The sequence below is a fragment of the Rhinichthys klamathensis genome, unplaced genomic scaffold, assembly GCF_029890125.1.
Source record: "Rhinichthys klamathensis goyatoka isolate OS25496 unplaced genomic scaffold, OSU_Roscu_1.1 h1tg000513l_1, whole genome shotgun sequence".
Lineage (NCBI taxonomy): Eukaryota > Metazoa > Chordata > Actinopteri > Cypriniformes > Leuciscidae > Rhinichthys > Rhinichthys klamathensis.
In genome coordinates, this window is record NW_026606993.1 from 435,450 (window position 1) to 455,063 (window position 19,614).

A 19,614-nucleotide genomic window follows, 5' to 3' on the forward strand; every position below is an offset into this window, starting at 1 on the left:
TTAAACATTTACATTCACCAACTACTCAGTTTAATGGACCCAAATAAGAAAAGACACAAAAACTGTGCATATTTGTATACTTTTACTTCTATTTCCGTGCAGAATGCGTGTGTGGGATATTTTCCACTGACAATGAAATAAATTGAGTGCATCTTTAGCCAGGAAGTGCTTGTGAATCATTCATGCTTTGAGTAGAGCTGAAGGGAACATTCTTTACCGTGATTAAAGCTCAAAGAAGCATGTGGTCAACTATAAACTGGATATGCAGATCCATTAGAGAACAGACGGTACATGTAAGCAGAGTAATACTGACGTAACAGCACAGCTCAGGTTCCACTAAAACTCAAGTGATCATCTTAGGTGAGCAGATTTAGTGTTTATCCCATGTTCTGTTTACATACTTGACATTCTTCCAAGCATTTGGCAGTGTTCAAGAGTTAAGAAGAGATGTTTATGGGTTTAAGACAATGACATGATGTCTTGTGGAATGGGTTGAAACGTGGAATGTGTCGTCTTGTTTAAGAATTAGACCGAAGCATCTGAACAATGGTTTCCTTCTCGACTGACGCCGGTTTCCTTTTTGAAGACGCTGACATGCATTCACATGTACATGAGCAGGAGGTGTTCAGCTGCTTCTACGGATGCTCACAATGGGGAATGTATAGGAAAGGTTGTGGTGTAGGGAATCTATTGAGTGTGTGACAGCGCTCCAGCACCTTGGCCATATCCAAAGCCTTTTGGTCCAAAGCTTTTGGCATAGCAACCTGTGTAGGGCACAAGACGAGGAAGTTAATACGACACCATTACAACGGTAAAGGTTTTTAATATGAGTGGTGTTCTCGCCACCATGATGCTATTAGGGCAGAGTATCGACACAGATTTCACAAATCTATTCAAATTCACACTGTAAAAAAAGTTGCCGCCTTACATTTTTAAGTACAATCAATTCAATTAAACTGGCTTAAATATATCTTGTATATCTTATAAAATAAAGTTGAAAATTGCTTAACTTTGTTTCGATAAGTTAAAATAATGTAAAAAACATATGTTGTCATGACTTGCTGATCATATCTTTTTTTAGAGTAAGCTCTTGATTTGATTATGATTAGGATATATGTATCAGGTACAATGTAAATTTTTCTTAAGGAAAACAATCTTTCAACTAATTCTGTAAACTATAAGGAAACCCTTTCAGATAGAACATTAATAATACAACAACACTAAATTACAAATTTAGTTGTATACATTTAAATTGCACGTAAGGCATGTCAACTTTTGATAAAAAATTATTTCTACTCATACTCTACTCAGATTAAAAATATATTGAAAATGTAATATACTGCATTTATTTATAAATTCTCCTCTCTAGAGTTAGTTTTTCGTGCTAACTATAACATTTATGGACAATAACTGGCTTTCCTGAGGGAAATGTAACTACTCGACAATGTTATGCAGTTTTTTTGATGACTATAAATCTGCGTTTGAAACACTGAGCAATTACATGAGACATTATAAATGTCAGTAAGTTCTACTGTATCGTTCAACATACCTTCTGATGTTTATTCATGTTTGTTTTGTGCTATGACTAGTGGTAAAGAGGATGGAAGAGACGATTCGTTTCGCTTGAACTGAGGTGGCAACAGTGACATTAAAGCACGCCAAAACGGCATTTATTGTTTGAATGATGTGATAAAACTCAACGAATTTGAAGGCTGAGACTTTATCCTTTTTGAATCAAGTTTTGTTCATGCATCACCTGAAAACATTATAGACTGAAAGATAGATCTGAGGATTTAAGAATCGATATCGGTTCTTTAAAATGAAGATTCATTCAAATGTATTACACAATATTGTCAACCCAGCCCTTCTCTCGATGCCACACTGTAAAAAAAAAAAGTTTTTTCACAGAAATATACTGTATTATTTTACAGATATTTTCTGTTTTTTTAACATTACGTGTAAATGTCATTAAAAAACAGAAAAAAACTTTTATTAAAAACATTAACCATAAAATAAAAGTAATAATCTGTAAATTCATATAAGGAGAAATTATAGTTTTTTTACAGGATTATTCTTTTGTTTAATTGGCTTGAATGTTAAATTACATTAAATTATATGTAAAAAGACAAAAAAAATCGCTTATTTAAAATTAAGACAACTATGTGTTTTTTTACTGTGAAACCGTAAATTTAAGGTAAATACATGTAAAAAAAACAATCGTAAAAAAACGGTAAAAAGTCTGGCAGCAAAGTTGCCAAACACTTACCGTCAAATTACAGTAAAAAAACCTTAAGTTATTCTACGGAATAATTCTGTTTTTTAAAATACAGATATTTACTGTAAACATTTTCTGTATTTTTACAGTTCCACTGCTGTAGAATGAAAAGAAAATCTCATTAAAAAAATGTCTATAGAACATTAAACAAATGAATAAATCTGCATATAAACTGGAAATTATTGCAGGAATACCTTACAATTATACAATTAAAGAAGTCTTCTGTTTTTACACAGTATTCTTTGGTAAATTCATAACATTATCAATTACATCCACAAGAACTCCCATCAAAGTACAGATTTTTAGATGTAAAACACGTACTTTTCACATTAATGTATAGGTTTACTTTGAATAAACTTAATTTTATAGTAATTACTATCCAATATATCTACATACTTTTAATTCAAGGAGTTCACTTTATATAAACATTGTTTTATAGTAAATAAAAGCAACTATCCGATATATCTACATTACTTTACCATTAATGTATAGGGTTAGGGTTAGGTTAGCACCTCACACCTATCAAATACAGGGTAAATGTAAAACTTCCAAGTCCCCTGCCACCAATGCAGATATTTTTCAGAAGCAAAGATAAACTTTGCTGGCCACATCAGCTTAAGATTCAACAAGTGCAGATACAAGAGTGATAAATAAAAAATATATACATACAATTAAAATAAAAAAACAGCTATGTAGGCTATACCTTTCATGCAGATATGCTGTAAATAAAAATTGAACATAATAATTACTGTGTGTTATACTACAGAAACAGATCTAAAAATATTGCCTTGAAAAATGGATGAATACAGTAGGAGATATTGTTGCACAGTGTAACTAAATATACAGTTATTGTACATGAAATAATTGCACAGCTTAAGTTTAATATAAAATTAAATCAAGAATAGTCAGTGATTGTTTATGCATCCTATATCCAGTGTTTCTACTGTCAGGTACCACTGACTCAGTGTTTACAATTCTGAAGTGTTCTGTAACAATTTCATAAGTGGCAGAGAAAAAATTGAGTGGCAACATTTTCAGACCCACTGTAGCTGCTGCTGTCTGGTGCTGCAGCCTCAAGTCTCGGATCATCATGCTTTGGGACAGTTTTTCCGCAAGACAACCAGGCTCAAAAATGCTGGACACTAACCTAATGCCTGTTGGTGTGAAAGGACTCTTGAATCTTGTGTGCTGATATGTCCTCTTTTGGCTTGGCTTTTAAGGGTGACATTGTCCTTTTTGTCTGTTTGAAATGCTGCCCTGACAGTGATTTTCTGACCATATACTATATTGACACGTATCTCATATGCTTATTTGAGAAGAAAATATGTGATTCAATTTAAAAGTAAAGGCTGTAAATCCACTTTAAAAACGTTGAAGCATTAAGACACAAAGTCAATCTATATTCAACAAAATTCAAGGCCCTCACTGCAGTGAAATCATTAGGCCACTCCACAATTTTCTCGGTTGATGGGAACAAACCGCCACACTATGAATAAAGCTTTACAATGGGGTGCTATATATTTTTAATTTACAATAGGTGAGCAATGTGTGAAAGACAAGGAATTTATTCTGGGGCTCGAGTTCAACCAAGGCTCTTGTAGCATAAACTTGAGCTTTGGTAAACTGGGGGTGAAGGAATTGAAGACATTAAAATGGTTGAAACATTACACAACGTGTAAACAAACATCCTAATTGTTTTTCTAGTCTCTGTGCTTTAGATATCAAGAAAGTGCGCGCAGATTCAAATAATTGAATGTTGTACAATCATTGGACGAATCATACGCCAGAGGCAATCTCGACCAATGATATTGTTTGACTTTGGGGGGGACGTCATAACTTCGCGCGAAGCAGTAGAGAGCCTGGATAAAGTATGGAACATTTCCACGATATCGGCATTCAGCTTTCACTAAAGGTAGATTAATATACCCAGCCGGCACATGACCGACCTTCAACGTTGAAATATGATTGAAATAATGCCAGTCGTTGAAACAACGTTTAATGCTAAATGGTTGAAAAAGGTTAACAAAAACACTTTCTAAATCAACGTTATTTTTTACAAGATCTGTACGTTGAAACAATGTAATGCTTTCTATTGTTAATTTGGTTGTTTCTCCGTTTTACTTTGAGCATGATTGGTTAATCTGTCTGTCTTCCAGGAAACTGTCCAATGAGAATGTGCGCGGCTCTGCGCGCCTATTTTAATTTTGAAAATACGTCCGTTACTCTCGGTTGGTGTGAGCAGCTGCTGTTTGCGTTGTTGGTTACTCGGTCAGACCTGGATTATTTTATATCTGCCTGTTGAATTCTTAAATTCTGAGTGAATTTTAGTTGCTATGTCAATGAAGAACAAAAGCTGGAATATGAACAGAGGAAGGGGTCGTAGCCTACGTGGTCTGTTGGCGATATCAGGTAAGAAAACATTTTTCAGTCCTTAACAGTCTAACGTTTAGGGACACGGGTAATTTAACTGTCATAGGCTTACTGCAACCTCATAAGATGAATAAGTTATCTCTGTGTGTGTTTTTGTACTGCTTCACTATTTACGTAGCGATATTAGCACGTATTTCAATGTGTTAGTACCATCTAACATTGCTGTGTTTTGTTGGTAAGTTAACATGAGAGGTAAAAAAGCGTGTGAATGAGTAAAGTGATAAAACCGTCATTTATTCGTTAGAAGTATGTTTACATAACCTCTTCAAACACTGATAACATATTGAAAAGATATTTGTTTACTTTATTTTTTAGATCAAGCATTGGAATAAGATGTTTATCGGGGGAGAACACCCAACAGAAAGACCCATTCACCAACTAACGTTACAGTAAGTCAATTTTACCCACGTACTGTTCGAAAACCTACACTGGGATAGTATTAAGTGTGATTTTCATACTGTTACTGATGGAAAGTCTGAGTAACTTTCTGTCCTTTTGTCTTTCTTCTGCTGAAGTGGCGCACTGAAAGGGGAGATTCGTGTCACCTTCATCAGTCCTTTCTTTAATCACTGGAAACATTAAGGGAAAGACCCTCAGATGCAGGTAAAATTATTTGATGGGGTTAGGGTTATTTGATTTTGGTGTACCAACTGGCATTTTTTGTGTGTGTGCTTCCCTTTCTATGATACACATTTCTGACGGGATTGCCATGCTTTATGTGTATGTTTACATTTTTAATCATGTAACAACTAACAGTCTCAAAGATGACATTACTCAAAGATAACATTTTTACAAATGAAATAAATTTCATATACATAATATATATATATATATTTATGTTTCCTCACAAATGTGCTTGTTAAGTGCGGCAGCTTTTATACATTTTACAATTTTAATATGCAAGTTAACATTATGTCGAGTCAGCAGGGCTAACGTTAAAACTCGCCGTTTGTTACATTATGTATTAACCTTATAAAAGTCTGTCTAGCTTTAGCAAATGTAACATTATGCTGGTCCTAATAAAGTTAAACCGTTATTAACGTTAGCCCTGAATGTGAAACATGCATCAGCCATCATAACATTAACGTTAAATACCTTTGGTTGACTAACATTAATTTAATAACGTTAGCTGTTAACTTAACGTTACATCTTACAAGTTACTGTTGCCTCTTGCAAACACGTAACAGTAGGGGTGTGAAGGTTATTATATAACCGTGAGACCGACGGTTATAGTTGAACACCGTCATTAGAACTCTATAACCGCCAAAACCGTTATTCAAATATTTTTTACAAACATTTTTTATCATAGAGAATGTTTAAATACTATTATCAGCTTACGAGGGAATCAGAGGTGTAGAGTTAGTGGTGCTTCGGAGGCTGAGTGCTGGAGATGATTCGGGAGAGGTCTGTGCACCTTTACCGATCAGAGCGCGCGCTGACACGGAGTAAAGCCTAGTTTATACTCAACGCGTCCGTTTCTTTTACTGTCTATGGTCCGCGCGCACCTTGCAAAAATGACGCGTTGGGTGCGCAAGACCCCATTTCGCTTGGCTGTGTGCACAGGGTTTTTTGTAACAGTGCGCACGGCGCCGCATCCGAGGATGAACGACTTCATTGCAAAGTTTTTTTTTGTTAAAGGAGAACTCTGACGCAAAATGAACCTTTGGTCTAATAAAACATTGGTACCTAGTCAACCGTTCTCTGAGATTTGTTTTCATGGTAATCGAATGTAAAGAGTTTTATCTCTAAAAACTGTTTAGCGTATAACGCTAGTAATGGGGGCATTTAATGAGTAAAAAGAAATCGCTAGTTAATACCTCTAACAAGGCTCAAAATAGCCCCACACTAACACAGTAACATAATGAGGGTCCCTACATGCAAAACGAAGCATTGAGAACTTTGTAAGTGTACAGACCGTTTAATAAGAAGATATTTTATGAAGACAGTCCACTTCGTGTATACAGACAGGAGCCATCTTTGGAAAACAGTCTCGACTAGTCAAACCACGAACGACGTGCTAAGTGAGCTGAACTGTATGAATGGCGTTCGTGGTTTGACTAGTTGAGACTGTTTTCCAAAGATGGCTCCTGTCTGTATACACGAAGTGGACTGTCTTTATCTTTATCTTCTTATTAAACGGTCTGTACACTTACAAAGTTCTCAATGCTTCGTTTTGCATGTAGGGACCCTCATTATGTTACTGTGTTAGTGTGGGGCTATTTTGAGCCTTGTTAGTGGTATTAACTGGCAATTTCTTTTTACTTATTAAATGCCCCCATTACTAGCGTTATACGCTAAACAGTTTTTAGAGATAAAACTCTTTACATCGATTATCATGAAAACAAATCTCAGAGAACGGTTGACTAGGTACCAATGTGTTATTAGACCAAAGGTTCATTTTGTGCCGGAGTTCTCCTTTAAGGGTTTGTTTACTGTGTGTGATTTATTTAAAACAAAACGCATTCATTGCAAAGTTTTTTTTTTTCTTAAGGATTTGTTTACTGTGTGTGATTCATTTAATGGAAAGCACATTCGCTTCTAGTCGTCTTGCTGTTAATTTTAAATAAACGTAGAGCAAGTAGCTAATCAGTGTCTGCTCGTTTATTCAAACTAAGTTGTCCTATAACAGACGAACGTCGCAACGCATACAGTTCAATTTTCATTCAAGCTCCAAACTGCAATTATTGTTAAAGGCACACTGTGGAATTTTTGGCCACTAGGGTGCGCTCGCCCTGTAATTTTCACGTCTAGTGCCCCTAGTGGCCACAAGCGCCGCAGCATTGTCGCAAAAGTCAACAGTCAACCGGTCAACCTCCCGTGTCTTCATGTGTGTGCAGACGGCATTTGATTTGTATGTTGGAGAAAGTTAATCGATTCACTATACTGACCAAAATAATAATATAAATATAGGATTAATAATATAAATCCTATAAAGAAAACAAATTGAATAAAAGTAGCATACGCAGAAAACAATGTCTGATCAGGTAAGTCGCATTGACAAGGGTTGCCCAATCCTGCTCCTGCTCCTGCCGATCGTCTGTCCTGCACAGTTCATCTCCAACCCTAATCAAACACACCTGAAGCAAACAATCAACGTCTTCAGGATCTCTTTGCAATGGGTTGGAGATGAAATCGAGTAGTCGGGAAATCGTGTAACAAAACTGATATAACTCACTACATATTTCCGTTATTTGTAGTCTTCAGTATGTTTTTCCTTTTACACAAATACAAACATATATGAGCTGAAAGGAAAAAAAAAACATTTACTTTGTATGCGGCAGTATGTTGTGACTTATATCAGTTTTGTTACACAAATTCGCAGTAAATATTACATACACTTTTATGCCGATGTTTATTTTAAACTCTCCCTTTTTCTTTTTTTGGTCTCCTCTGACAAAATCTTAGCTTTCTTCGCTTTCTTCCGAGTAGCTGTTGATTCAGCCATGACGACAACATACAGACGCCGGCAATCAAACGCGAGTTGAGCTCTCACGTTAGAATTTGAGGAAGTTGGGGTGGTGGGGGAAGTGACGTATGCCGTAAAGCGGTCGAATTTTGTAGTTCTTTTTGTGCTCGGGTTCCTACCCGAAACCCGAAGTTACATAGTGCTAGTAAAAGCGATACAGACACCTTCAGGCTTCGGCAGACGTGTCATTCAACCTATTGTAAGTCGAGGTACCATCTCAATGGGTTTTGGTAATATATTATAAAGGTTGAAAAGTTCCACAGTGTGCCTTTAAGGGGCAACCTAATGGCTCTGCTCTGGCGATTTTTACAAGCATGATACATCTTATCTATTTTTCAGGACAATGCCTGGTGAGAGCCACTACAGAGGATCATAGCCATCGTTGGAATTTTTAAAGGACGTGGGTGAATATCAATCTGCCAAATGAACTTTTTTTAGCACATTCACATCTGTATATTAATGCTGATTATATATTAACTTTGTTTGTTACTGGAAAGAACTTAGCTTCTGAACTAAGAACAAAGAACTTTTTGACTGAAGGACTTGACCGTATTTTATGTGCATTTTAGCCTATGTGCATTTTAAAGTAAACCCCATGCCGTAATGGAAAAAGTATGTACATATATTGGACAGTTGCTTGTAATTGCTATCAACTATTGTTTACATAAAATAAACATGTGTATTTTTACATATATTGGAGAAATGCTTGTAATTACTGTCTATTAATGTGTATATAAAGTTAACCCATACATTGAGTAAATGTCATGTTGATATATTGGAAAGTTGATTTTAATTAGTATAAAGCAATGTTTATATAAAGTATACCTCATATATTGATGTTAAAAGTATATAGAAGGTAAAGCCCCATACATTAAAGGTACAAATATGTAGAAATATTGGAGAGTTGCCTGTAATTATTGTCAAATAATGTTTATATAAAGTAAACCCCCTTATTTAAATGGTAAATATGTAGAAATATTGGAGAGTTGCTTGTTATTACTGTCAAATAATGTTTATATAAAGTAAACCTGCATACATTAATGGTAAAAGCTTGTAAATTTATTGGAGATGTGTCTGTAATTACTGTCAAATAATGTTTTAATAAAGCAATAACTGTTAAAAATATGTTTCTGAAACTTAATATCACAAGATCTTGTTTTTTTGTACAGGATAAAACCAATATTTAACAGGAATTTACTGTAAATAGTTTGAATAATGACATAAAATAAAAGTTTAAATCGATCAATATACTGGTATTAGGCTTTAAATTAGGGTATCTGAAGGTAATTATACAACATTTTCTGTGTGTTTTACATAGAAAAGTCTTTACTTTGACAAGGAGTTCTTGTAGATGGATTGGATTATCCTAAAAATATACCAAATAATTCTGTATTAAAACAGAAGTCTTTGTTTTAATTATGTAATTTTAAGGTATTTCTGCAATATTTGTAAGTTTTTATACAGATTTATACATTCGTTTAACATTCAACAGACATTTTTTTTATGAGATTTTATTTTTTTTCTACAGCAGTTTGACTGTAAAAATACAGAAAATATTTACGGTAAATATCCGTTTTCAAAAAACCAAAATTTTCTGTAAAATAATTTACGTTTTTTTACTGTAATTTGACGGTAAGTGGTTGGCAACTTTGCTGCCAGACTTTTTACCGTTATTTTACGGAAAATTTTTTTACAGTGCATTGCGAACATTTTCTGAACGTTTTTTAGTGCATTATGCCTTTGCTAGGGTGTTCTGTGTGGTTTCTAGGTGGTTGCTTGGCAAGAACCACTAAAAAGAGACAGGATAACATTGGATACTCTGCCTTTGCAGAAGATTTCTCCATCCTTGTCAGCTAAAGTTGTGGATTCCAGCCCCTTTCCACATTTCGCACACCGGAAACAACCCTTGTGCCATGCCTGCAGAGGAAGGAAGACAAAAGTCGCTCAATGAAGACCATGTCCAAAGCTTACAGAACCATAAATGGTGGCTTATTTCATTTTGGTGCGCCACCACTGCATTTCCTCCTGCCGTTTCTGCTTTCGGCTTACATTTCCTGCCCCTATGACTTTTTCAGCCGCGTAGACGGCCTTGCTACACCGTGGACAAACATCAGAGCTGCCAAACTTTTGAGCAAACTTGGATGTGTTTGGGTTATTGGTGGGCCGGTGCTCTTGAGGCCTGCATTCAAGAGACACAGAACACAAGAATCAGAGGATGACCAGTCACCAGATTGGCCACAGTTTGCTAGATTGACAGCACATCATGGAATGGTTCCCCACAAAATTTGAATTCCGTGATCACTATAACATTCCAAATCTGTCTGACATTCATTGTCTTGTGGAACACAAACCAAGTTGTTTTGAAGAATGTTCATGCTGCTCTTTTCCATTCAATGAAAGCGGAAGGGGACCAAGAGCTGTCAAGCTCCAAAAAGGGCAAAAAAAGCCATAAAGATATTATAAGTGGTCTTTACAACTTGTGTGCTATATTCCAACACATTCTCATCCTTTGGCGTCATATAGGTGACGCCATATGACATTTCGTCGAAATCTTACGCACATGGCATCCTTTAGCGTCAATATAACACGCACTGTTATGGGTAGGTTTAGGTCTGGGGTAGGGTTACGGTTATGACGCCTTGGGATCTGAGTCTCATATTGACGCTAAAGGATGCCATGTGCGTCGGATTTAGACGAGCGTCACCTGTATGACGCCTTGGGTTCTGCGTCTCATATTGACGCTAAAGGATGCCATGTGCGTAAGATTTCAACGAAATGTCAAAAGCGTCACATGTATGACCCCTTGGGATGAGAACGGGCTGTATATTCCAAATCATTGAAAGAGCAGCTTGGATGCTATAAATGGAATGCATTTATAGCAGAACATCCAAGCAGAGCATTCAAGACATAAAGTAGTGGTTTACTTTGCCTTATATATCAGTCAGAGCCTTTCCATATACTGTATAGTGAGCGGTTCTTGGCCAGAATAACCTAGAGTGTACACTCTGATAGTCAAAAGTCTGATCTTGCAAGACTAGAATCAAATATGAAGTGATATTTAAGAATCAAAATGCAAAGCAGGTGTATTTTTCTTACTCCTCGACTTTAATGCCCAGCGACTCTCCTTTGTCCATGCTCAGAGTTCCTGCACCAGCGCCGTAGCCGTAGCCTTTGGGCCCGTATTTTTTGCCATAACAGGCCTTGCAGTAGATCTCATTCTCATGGACGGCCACTGTAGTGCTGTCTAGATTTTTCCTGCACACCACTTAAATGAGAAGAATGAGGGAATTTGACCAAAAAAACATAGATAAAAGTGTTCTGCAGTGACCTTTAGCTTCAAGATGTCAACGACAGTAACTGTTGCTTTAGGCAATATAGTAGATCAAGTGTGTTGAGTGGGAGGATATCCTACTAATATATGATTGTTAGAAAGATATATATTATTTAGTTGAGTAACTATGAATATGTTGTGTTTAATATTAGAAAATAATTGGACAATTGCTTTCTTCTGATACATTGACAGAGTAGATCAATAGATACTCTGCTAGTTTTGTGAATTTTGCAATCTGAATTTTGTTAAAGGAGCTTTGATTTTCGTCCTCCCCTGCCGACAGTCTGTCTGGATATGCAGATTCCTTTGAGGGCCCAATGCAGGGTAATATTATACATCATACAGTGACTTATAAAGACAAACAGAAGAGGGCGCCAGAAACCAGCCTTTACTTCACATAGTAGTCTGAAACTGTTGGACAAATACTGCTCTTACGCCCTCTGATTCACATACTATCCAGAATTAGAAGTAGTTTCACCCAAATCATAGTAGATGTCTTATATTTTAAATGTAAGGAAAAAGGAAGTAATAATGAATTGTAAGGTAATGAATTTAGCTAGATGTTAAAGGGATAGTTCACCCAAAAATGAAAATGCTGTCATTAATTACTCGCCCTCATGTCTTTCCAAACCCGTAAGACCTTCACTCATCTTCAGAACCAATGTAGATCTTTTTGATCAAATCTGAGAGCTTTCTGTCTCTTCATTGACAGCCTATGCAACTACCAGTTTCAAGATCTTCATTTGTGTTCCGAAGATGAAAGAAAGTCTTACGGGTTTGGAACGACATGAGAGAAGTAATTAATGACATAATTTTCATTTTTGGGTGAACTAACCCTTCTTTATTCTCCCTTGCAACAAAACAGTCTGTGATCAAGGCAATTTTATGACATGGATATGTTCCTATATTGGTGTACTGCTTTTTCTCACACACACACACACACGCACGCACGCACACACACACACACACACACACACACACACACACACACACACACACACACACACACACACACACACACACACACACACACACACACACACACACACACACACACACACACACACACACACACACACACACACACACACACACACACACACACACACACACACACACACAAGTACTTCTCCTTTAACAAAAACCAAACATTTTATTGTGTAATATGTATACTATGAAACAACCAAAGTGTGTCAGTTTGCTCTTTCTGTACAGCTTTCAAAGCATTCAAGCATAGATTTTTCATTTTAGCACAATATGTTGTGCCTGCTATTGTTCAACAGATGATAATTATTAACAGACAAATTATGTATTAAGAATGCCTTCGGTAAACTTTGTTAAACATGCTGATCTACTGATACTGTGCGGACTCGAGTCATGGCACTGGACACAGGGAAAAGAACAGGACTTACTGCACAGGAAGCAGGATCTGTGGAAGCTCCGTCCTTCACACTGCACTTCCTCTGCAAAGTACACTGTTTTCTGGCAGCAGCCACATTTGTTTCCACCCCCAAGAGGCATCCTGAAACACACACAGCAGAGTAGCTCACAACCTGTGTCCGGAAATCACCTACGCTTGGGGACCTCCTTATGGCACTCTCAATGAAAACAACAGAGTAGGGTTTTAATTCAAATCCAGAAAGTGCATTGTTATTTATAAACACTTTTTGTAATATTGGTTGAAACTCTTCACATCCTGATAACAATCAATAACAGGTCAAAATATTGAAACATACATATATCGTCTATGGAAGTGTCAGGTAAAAAAAAAAAAAAAACTTCTTCCAATCATTGCATTCGATGTCCTACCCTGCCTGCATTTCCACGAATAGAATTTCTCCTCCATTTCTAATGGTCCTGCTCGCGCGGACGTCATTAGTTCATTCCTTAGCACGCAAACAAACAGCAGTCGCCTTTTACAGTTCCTCCTGAACCAAAACAACAAGCTTGTGCTGCATTCACGCCATGTCATAACCGTATTTATGAGTTGACCACCTGTGCCGTTCACATCCTCAGGCTTGGATTTATGCATTTCTATGTCAACACGATCAACGGTGAAATTAATCTGCAGCAGTCAGGTGGTACAGGTCAGAGCTCTTTAAGTTGTTTATGTTCATTATTATTGTAATGTTACGTGCTTTGAGACATGAGGTAGTTTACCGCAGTCTCTCGTGAGGCTTTGCAGAATCTGCTGTGTGTTCATGTGTTTTGGAGAAGGCGTGGCTTTGGAGACGATCTAAAGGGAGGGTGGGATCTCATGCTTTCAAAGCTAACAACAATTGGGTCAATGAGAAGTCCTAAAGTTCTGTATACTACATATGCATGTAATTATAGTTGGAATTTAGCATTGAAAAAAAAAGATAACTTTGCATAAAAGTGATGTCAAACCACAAGAGAAATACCATGCCAAAAAAGGCATTGTGATTATTAAGGTATGTGGGTCTGAAATCTGAAACAGGGCAGCTTTGATATAAAAGGCAAGTTTATTTATATAGCACATTTCATACACAATGGCAATTCAAAGTGCTTTACATAGAAGAAATTAAAATAATCAAAACAAATAAGAATAATTAAAACAGTTTAGAATAAAAAATCAAATAAAGTAGTACTGGTCCACCCCTATCTGAGATGGAAGAGATTGAGCCGGTTTACGGTGCCACTGGACCTCTAGCCCAGGGACGTACTCTGCTGGGGTGGTGCTACACCAGTAATGCCCAGCGGGGCCCCCACAGAGCACGCTTCGTGCGCTGTCTGCTGCCGTTACCCTTAACGACGCTCTCAGCGACTTCTTATACAGCAGTATAACTTACTCCTTCACTCGCCTCATCGGAGTGAATACTCTCCCGCTCTGCTTCAAAATCTCTTCCAGAGATTATAAAAATAAATAAATTAGAAATTAGAAAACAAACAAAGACAAAACCAGTACAGTAAAAACAGTCGGACGGACAGTGGCACAGTGCTCATTCAGTAAATGCACAGCTAAACAGATGTGTTTTGAGTCTGGATTTGAATGTGACTACTGTAGGAGCACATCTGATCTCCTCTGGAAGCTGGTTCCAGCTGCGGCTGGCATAATAGCTAAAAGCAGACTCTCCATGCTTAGAGTGAACCCTTGGTATTTCTAGCTGATGTGATCCTAATGATCTGAGTGATCTGTTAGGTTTATATTCAGTGAGCATATCTGCAATATATTGAGGTCCTAGCCCATTGAATTATTTATATACCAGTAATAATACTTTAAAATCAATCCTAAATGTAACTGGGAGCCAGTGTAAAGACCTGAGGACTGGTGTGATATGTTCATATTTTCTGGTTCTGCTCAGGATCCTGGCAGCAGCGTTCTGTATGAGCTGCAACTGTCTTATGGTCTTTTTAGGAAGGCCAGCGAGGAGTCCATTACAGTAATCCACCCTGCTGGTGATAAAAGCATGCACAAGTTTCTCTAAGTCTTGATTGGAAACAAAGCATCTAATTCTTGCAATATTTTTCAGATGATAGTATGCTGATTTAGTTATTGCTTTGACATGACTACTGAAACTAAGGTCTGACTCTAGAGACACACCAAGATTCCGCACTTGATTTTTAGTTGTTTGACCCCTAGAGTCAAGGTATGCATCCACCTTGAGAACTTCATCTTTGTTTCCAAACGCAATGACTTTAGTTTTGTCTTTGTTTAACTGAAGAAAGTTTTGGCACATCCAACCGTTTACTTCATCAATGCATTGGCACAGGGAGTCAATGGGGCTTTAATCGTTAGGCGATAGGGCTAAGTAGAGCTGTGTGTCGTCTGCATAGCTGTGGTAAGAGATTCGGTTCTTTCTCATTATTTGGCTCATTGGGAGCATATACAGGTTGAACAGGAGTGGTGCAAGAATTGAGCCTTGAGGGACTCCGCAAGTCATGGATGTCCACTCAGACTTATGGTCTCCTATACTCACATAATAACCTCTCCCTTCTACGTATGACCTGAACCATTTTAGGACTATCCCAGAAAGCCCCACCCAGTTTTCCAGCCTGTCAAGAAGTATGTCGTGATCGACAGTGTCAAATGCAGCACTGAGGTCGAGTAGTACCAGCACTGATAATTTGCCTGTATCAGTATTTAAGCGAATATCGTTTATTATCTTTATGAGCGCTGTCTCTGTGCTGTGATGCGATCGGAAACCAGATTGAAAATTGTCAAAGTATCCATTTGAGCTTAAGAATTTGTTCTTATAAAAGCATATTTGGACTTTCAAAAGCACATACTTGTTGTGACTCCAGAGTACAGCTTGAAATTCACGAGAACGCAAAAGCATGATTCACAAATTTCCTCCTTCTTATATTTATTTCCTTCACCATGCCCCTTTAGGGCCTTCATCAGAGCACAACTGACCTCTAATCCCCCCACGCTTAGCTTTGAATATTGCTTAGATGCGGTATTCAAGATAGTGTTCATTAAGGCCACTGCACTTTGGTATTTTTTAGACATGGGACAGTCTTGCGCCCTTACTTCCCGTCACGTGCACACGCTTTCAAGTGGCCAAGAACGCAAGTGTGGGTATTTGGAAAGGCCCTGAATATATTCGATCTTATGTGGGCGGGAATGAAACACAACTTTCCGCTGATTGGTCAGTTAAAGATTGAACCTGGCCTTCATCAGTTCTTCCTCAGTCCCAACAGCACAACAGAATAAAAGCCAACCGCTGCTACAGTTCTTAAAGCTTTTATTGCAATTCTTTCTTATCAAACAACCAGACTAACAACACAAACCGCACAGAAGCAGATCCTACAAGGCTTTCTTATGTGTAGGCATAAATTCAGCAACCTACACTTGAAACATTACTTTATCTTATAAGTGTTCATTTACTTTACATCTGCACCCACAACTACCCTGTTGCCTACATCTTTGGCACACTGCCCGTTTTATTTATCGGTCAACTATCAAAATCTGAGCAGAGTGGATGCATTTAGGTTACATTCTAGTGAAGAGCAGATCAGTGTATTGATTTAAGTGTAAATATGCAACAGTCCTAACTTTTATTCAGAGCCTGCGTTGAGACAGCGACACAAAACAAAACAAAATAAGCGTCATGTTGCCAACAATATGCCTATACATTGACAGTGAATCATGTGTCTCTGATCTTCTGTAATTGCTGGGAAATGTCTCATTAATTTTGTCCATAAAAGGGCTTGTTGGTTGTAATCGAGACATTCCTGCATAGTTCTGATGTCTCCAGTCTAAACACTAACTCCGGCCCCTGGCTCCAAACATGTTGGGTTGTCATGGATGTGAGGAAATGACACACAGCCACACATGCAGATAACGTTCTCTAGTATAGTAATACAGAGACTGAATGCTCTCTTATGGCCATTTCCTTCCCATTGCAACACTACATTCTCTGATGGTGCATCAGAAGGTCATAGAAAGTTTGATAATTTAGCCAGACTATAAACAAAGGCAGATTTGAGGACATTTGACAGTATTATGATAACACTGTGAAATTGTTTTAGCCAGTGGTCTAGTTGAATCTGATTAATCTACTTCACACTTTCTGTGATATCAGAACTCTCAGAGTTTTCTGGATGGCTAATTCGCACTGTGCTGCATTAGTTTCATTTACATATGGGGAAAGCCAAGGTCATGCCAACAAAAGCCATGAAAACCCAGATGAGGTCTAAACTCCAACCTACCAAAGAAACAGCAATCATTTTACAAAAACACACAACTATTGTAAGAATAGGGCCATAGGTGGTGGGTGAACTAACACCAGGATAAAGATAGAAGATGCGCTTCCCCTTTCGAAACATATTTAAATTTCCTTAAAATAGTTTCAGTTATGCGTCACCGCAAAACGTACACATCCCAGAAACGCTCCTGATTAATTATTTGTTATCAGAGCATCTATGTTCACAAACCCCTGTTAATTTTAACAGAAAAGCAAGCATACTGTATGTGGGATTTGGCATGGAAGAAAGCGTGCAAAAAACGCTTCCTTTATAATCACTGAAAAGCGGCCACTCATCTTAGATCATTGCGATCTCACAAAGTTCTATTACAATAAATGAAGCTGACTGCACAATGAATCTCTTATTTTCATAATTTTGCTATAATGAGATCATTTGTGAGCATGCAGAACTCAGAATCCCCGTATCGCTCAATACACCAGAGTTTTTGTTCACCTGTGATTGGCCGTAATCAGTATATCAATAAGTAATCAACAGATATGTTTGTGATTGGCTATATTGCTCAACGCTGCAAAAATGTGTTGTAATTAGAAACTATTGGCGTTCTCCAGAGCGCAAACACAGATACGCACTGGATCGTTAGCCAAATATGTTTTGCCAATGTGCTATTATTACAGAGACAACTGATCCTAGACCAGCAGTTCTAAAAATCTAAATTGAGTTACATGTGACATGTTAAAATGGTAGTTAATGTTATCGCATTGGAATAAAACTTACTTACTTTCTCACACAGGGTGTTTTTTCCATTTAGCACAGGTTTTGTTTTTCTGTTTGTAACTTATTGATCATAGGCCTCGTTGTTCTGAGCTTATGCAATTCAGTTTTTTTGGGGGGATGAGCATGAGTGAACTTTTTAAAGTGGCATAAGCTCAGATTAATAAGGCCTACGATCAATCAGTTACCAAAAGAAATACATAACCTGTGCTAACTGAAAGAAAACAAGTTGACAAAAAATATTGAATCCCATATTTGGTGATAATAATGTGAGATTAACCATCAGTTTAAAAGACCAAGAACACCAAATTAGGTAATGGATTTTCAACATAGCACAAGGGTTTGAAATGAAAGCTCGGTTAAAAGTCTAGGTCTTCTTTTTGAGAATCTTGGTCAAATTGTTCCTTCTCAATGATCTTTAGAGTACAGTTATTCTAGAAAACAAGACTAGACAAGTCACATTCCTGATTTCAGATTAGAAAAGTTAGTAGTAGTTTGTAACTGTGAAAGAGAAGAATTGGACTTATATAAGTAAAGGTTCACAAAAGCTGCATCTTCTCTGCCAGGAATTTTGTCAGCTCAACAAAACCGAACCGTTCTGATGAGGTGGAAAGAATTTAAAGAATTCCTGGAAACCAAAACCTCAAAAAGCCTCATGAGCTGCACACAAGTTTGCAGAGCCATTGCACAAGAGAAGCGAAAAAAGCATGCAGGGGACAAAATAATACACTGTGACTAGCTTCTTACCTGAAGTGATCCTTGGTAGGTATGTGGATGTGGACAGAAAATCTACACTCAGAGTCCAACAGACTGTGGTAATAAGAACAGCTTCTTCTGTCCTAACACATGCAGCGGTGGAGGGTCTGTGTCAAACTTTAGTGCAGGAGCTCAGGGTGGGGCAAACAGTGAGGGAAGTGAGTCTTAACTATGAGCTGTGGTTAGATGTTAAAGGAACAGCACTACCTCATGACCCTGCTGTGTGTTTGCTCTCTGACGCCCCCTCTGTGGCTGACAGACATTATTCATCCTAAAAACGACCTGTTACACACTGGCGCTCTGAGACAGGAGAAAAAAAAGTATTAATTATTTTTTATAGGTTTATTGTGGTTGCTCTTTCATATCTCAGACTTGAGATGGAAATATTAAAGAGGACATATTATGCCCCTTTTTACAAGATGTAATATAAGTCTCAGCTCTCCCCAGAATGTGTCTGTGAAGTTTCAGCTCAAAATACCCCATAGATTTATTATACCATTTTGCAAATGGCCATTTTTGAGTTAAAGCAAAACATGTTGTTTTCGTGCATGTATCTTTAAATGCAAATGAGCTGCTGCTCCCCGTCCCCCTATCCAGAGTAGTCATGTGCTTTTACAGCACGTGCTTCGGATACTCTGTCAAAAACGAACAACACGTCTCACGTGAGATTGCAGTTCTTCGTTGTTGAAAGTTATTATTTGCATTGTTTTAAAGCCATGTCAGTTTAAACTTCTGTTGCCTTTCAAAAGCTACTCTCAATGCTGCAGTTGATTTTAAGTGCTAGACAAAACATCTTTGTTTGACCGGTTGTGAACACTTGTGGCAAACACATTAAATAATCTAATCAGGTTCAACATCAGGTTCCTTTGTCTTCAGAACCGCATTGTGTGCTGTGTGTGCTATTCACCTGGGTCC

General features: G+C 37.5%; 1 protein-coding gene across 1 annotated transcript; it reads right to left on the reverse strand.

Annotated features, from left to right (window-relative positions):
* Positions 1–505: 505 nt before the first annotated feature.
* On the reverse strand, positions 506–18,852 carry csrp1a (cysteine and glycine-rich protein 1a). The gene is made up of 6 exons (XM_056238264.1): positions 18,691–18,852; positions 12,915–13,024; positions 11,268–11,436; positions 10,221–10,350; positions 9,995–10,088; positions 506–764 (listed from the first exon to the last, which is right to left on the reverse strand). The coding sequence occupies exons 2-6, from the start codon at positions 13,021–13,023 to the stop codon at positions 688–690; spliced, it is 579 nt and encodes a 192-aa protein (XP_056094239.1). The 5' UTR covers position 13,024; positions 18,691–18,852; the 3' UTR covers positions 506–687.
* Between the last annotated feature and the right edge of the window lie 762 nt (positions 18,853–19,614).

Excerpts from the sequence above, each read along its gene's own strand:
- csrp1a (XM_056238264.1), bottom strand. The coding sequence starts at position 13,023 with ATGCCTCTTGGGGGTGGAAACAAATGTGGCTGCTGCCAGAAAACAGTG. Across the intron at positions 11,437-12,914 it reads CAGATCCTGCTTCCTGTGCA|TGGTGTGCAGGAAAAATCTA; the intron begins GTAAGTCCTGTT and ends TTCTCATTTAAG. Across the intron at positions 10,089-10,220 it reads AAGTCATAGGGGCAGGAAAT|GCATGGCACAAGGGTTGTTT; the intron begins GTAAGCCGAAAG and ends CTTCCTCTGCAG.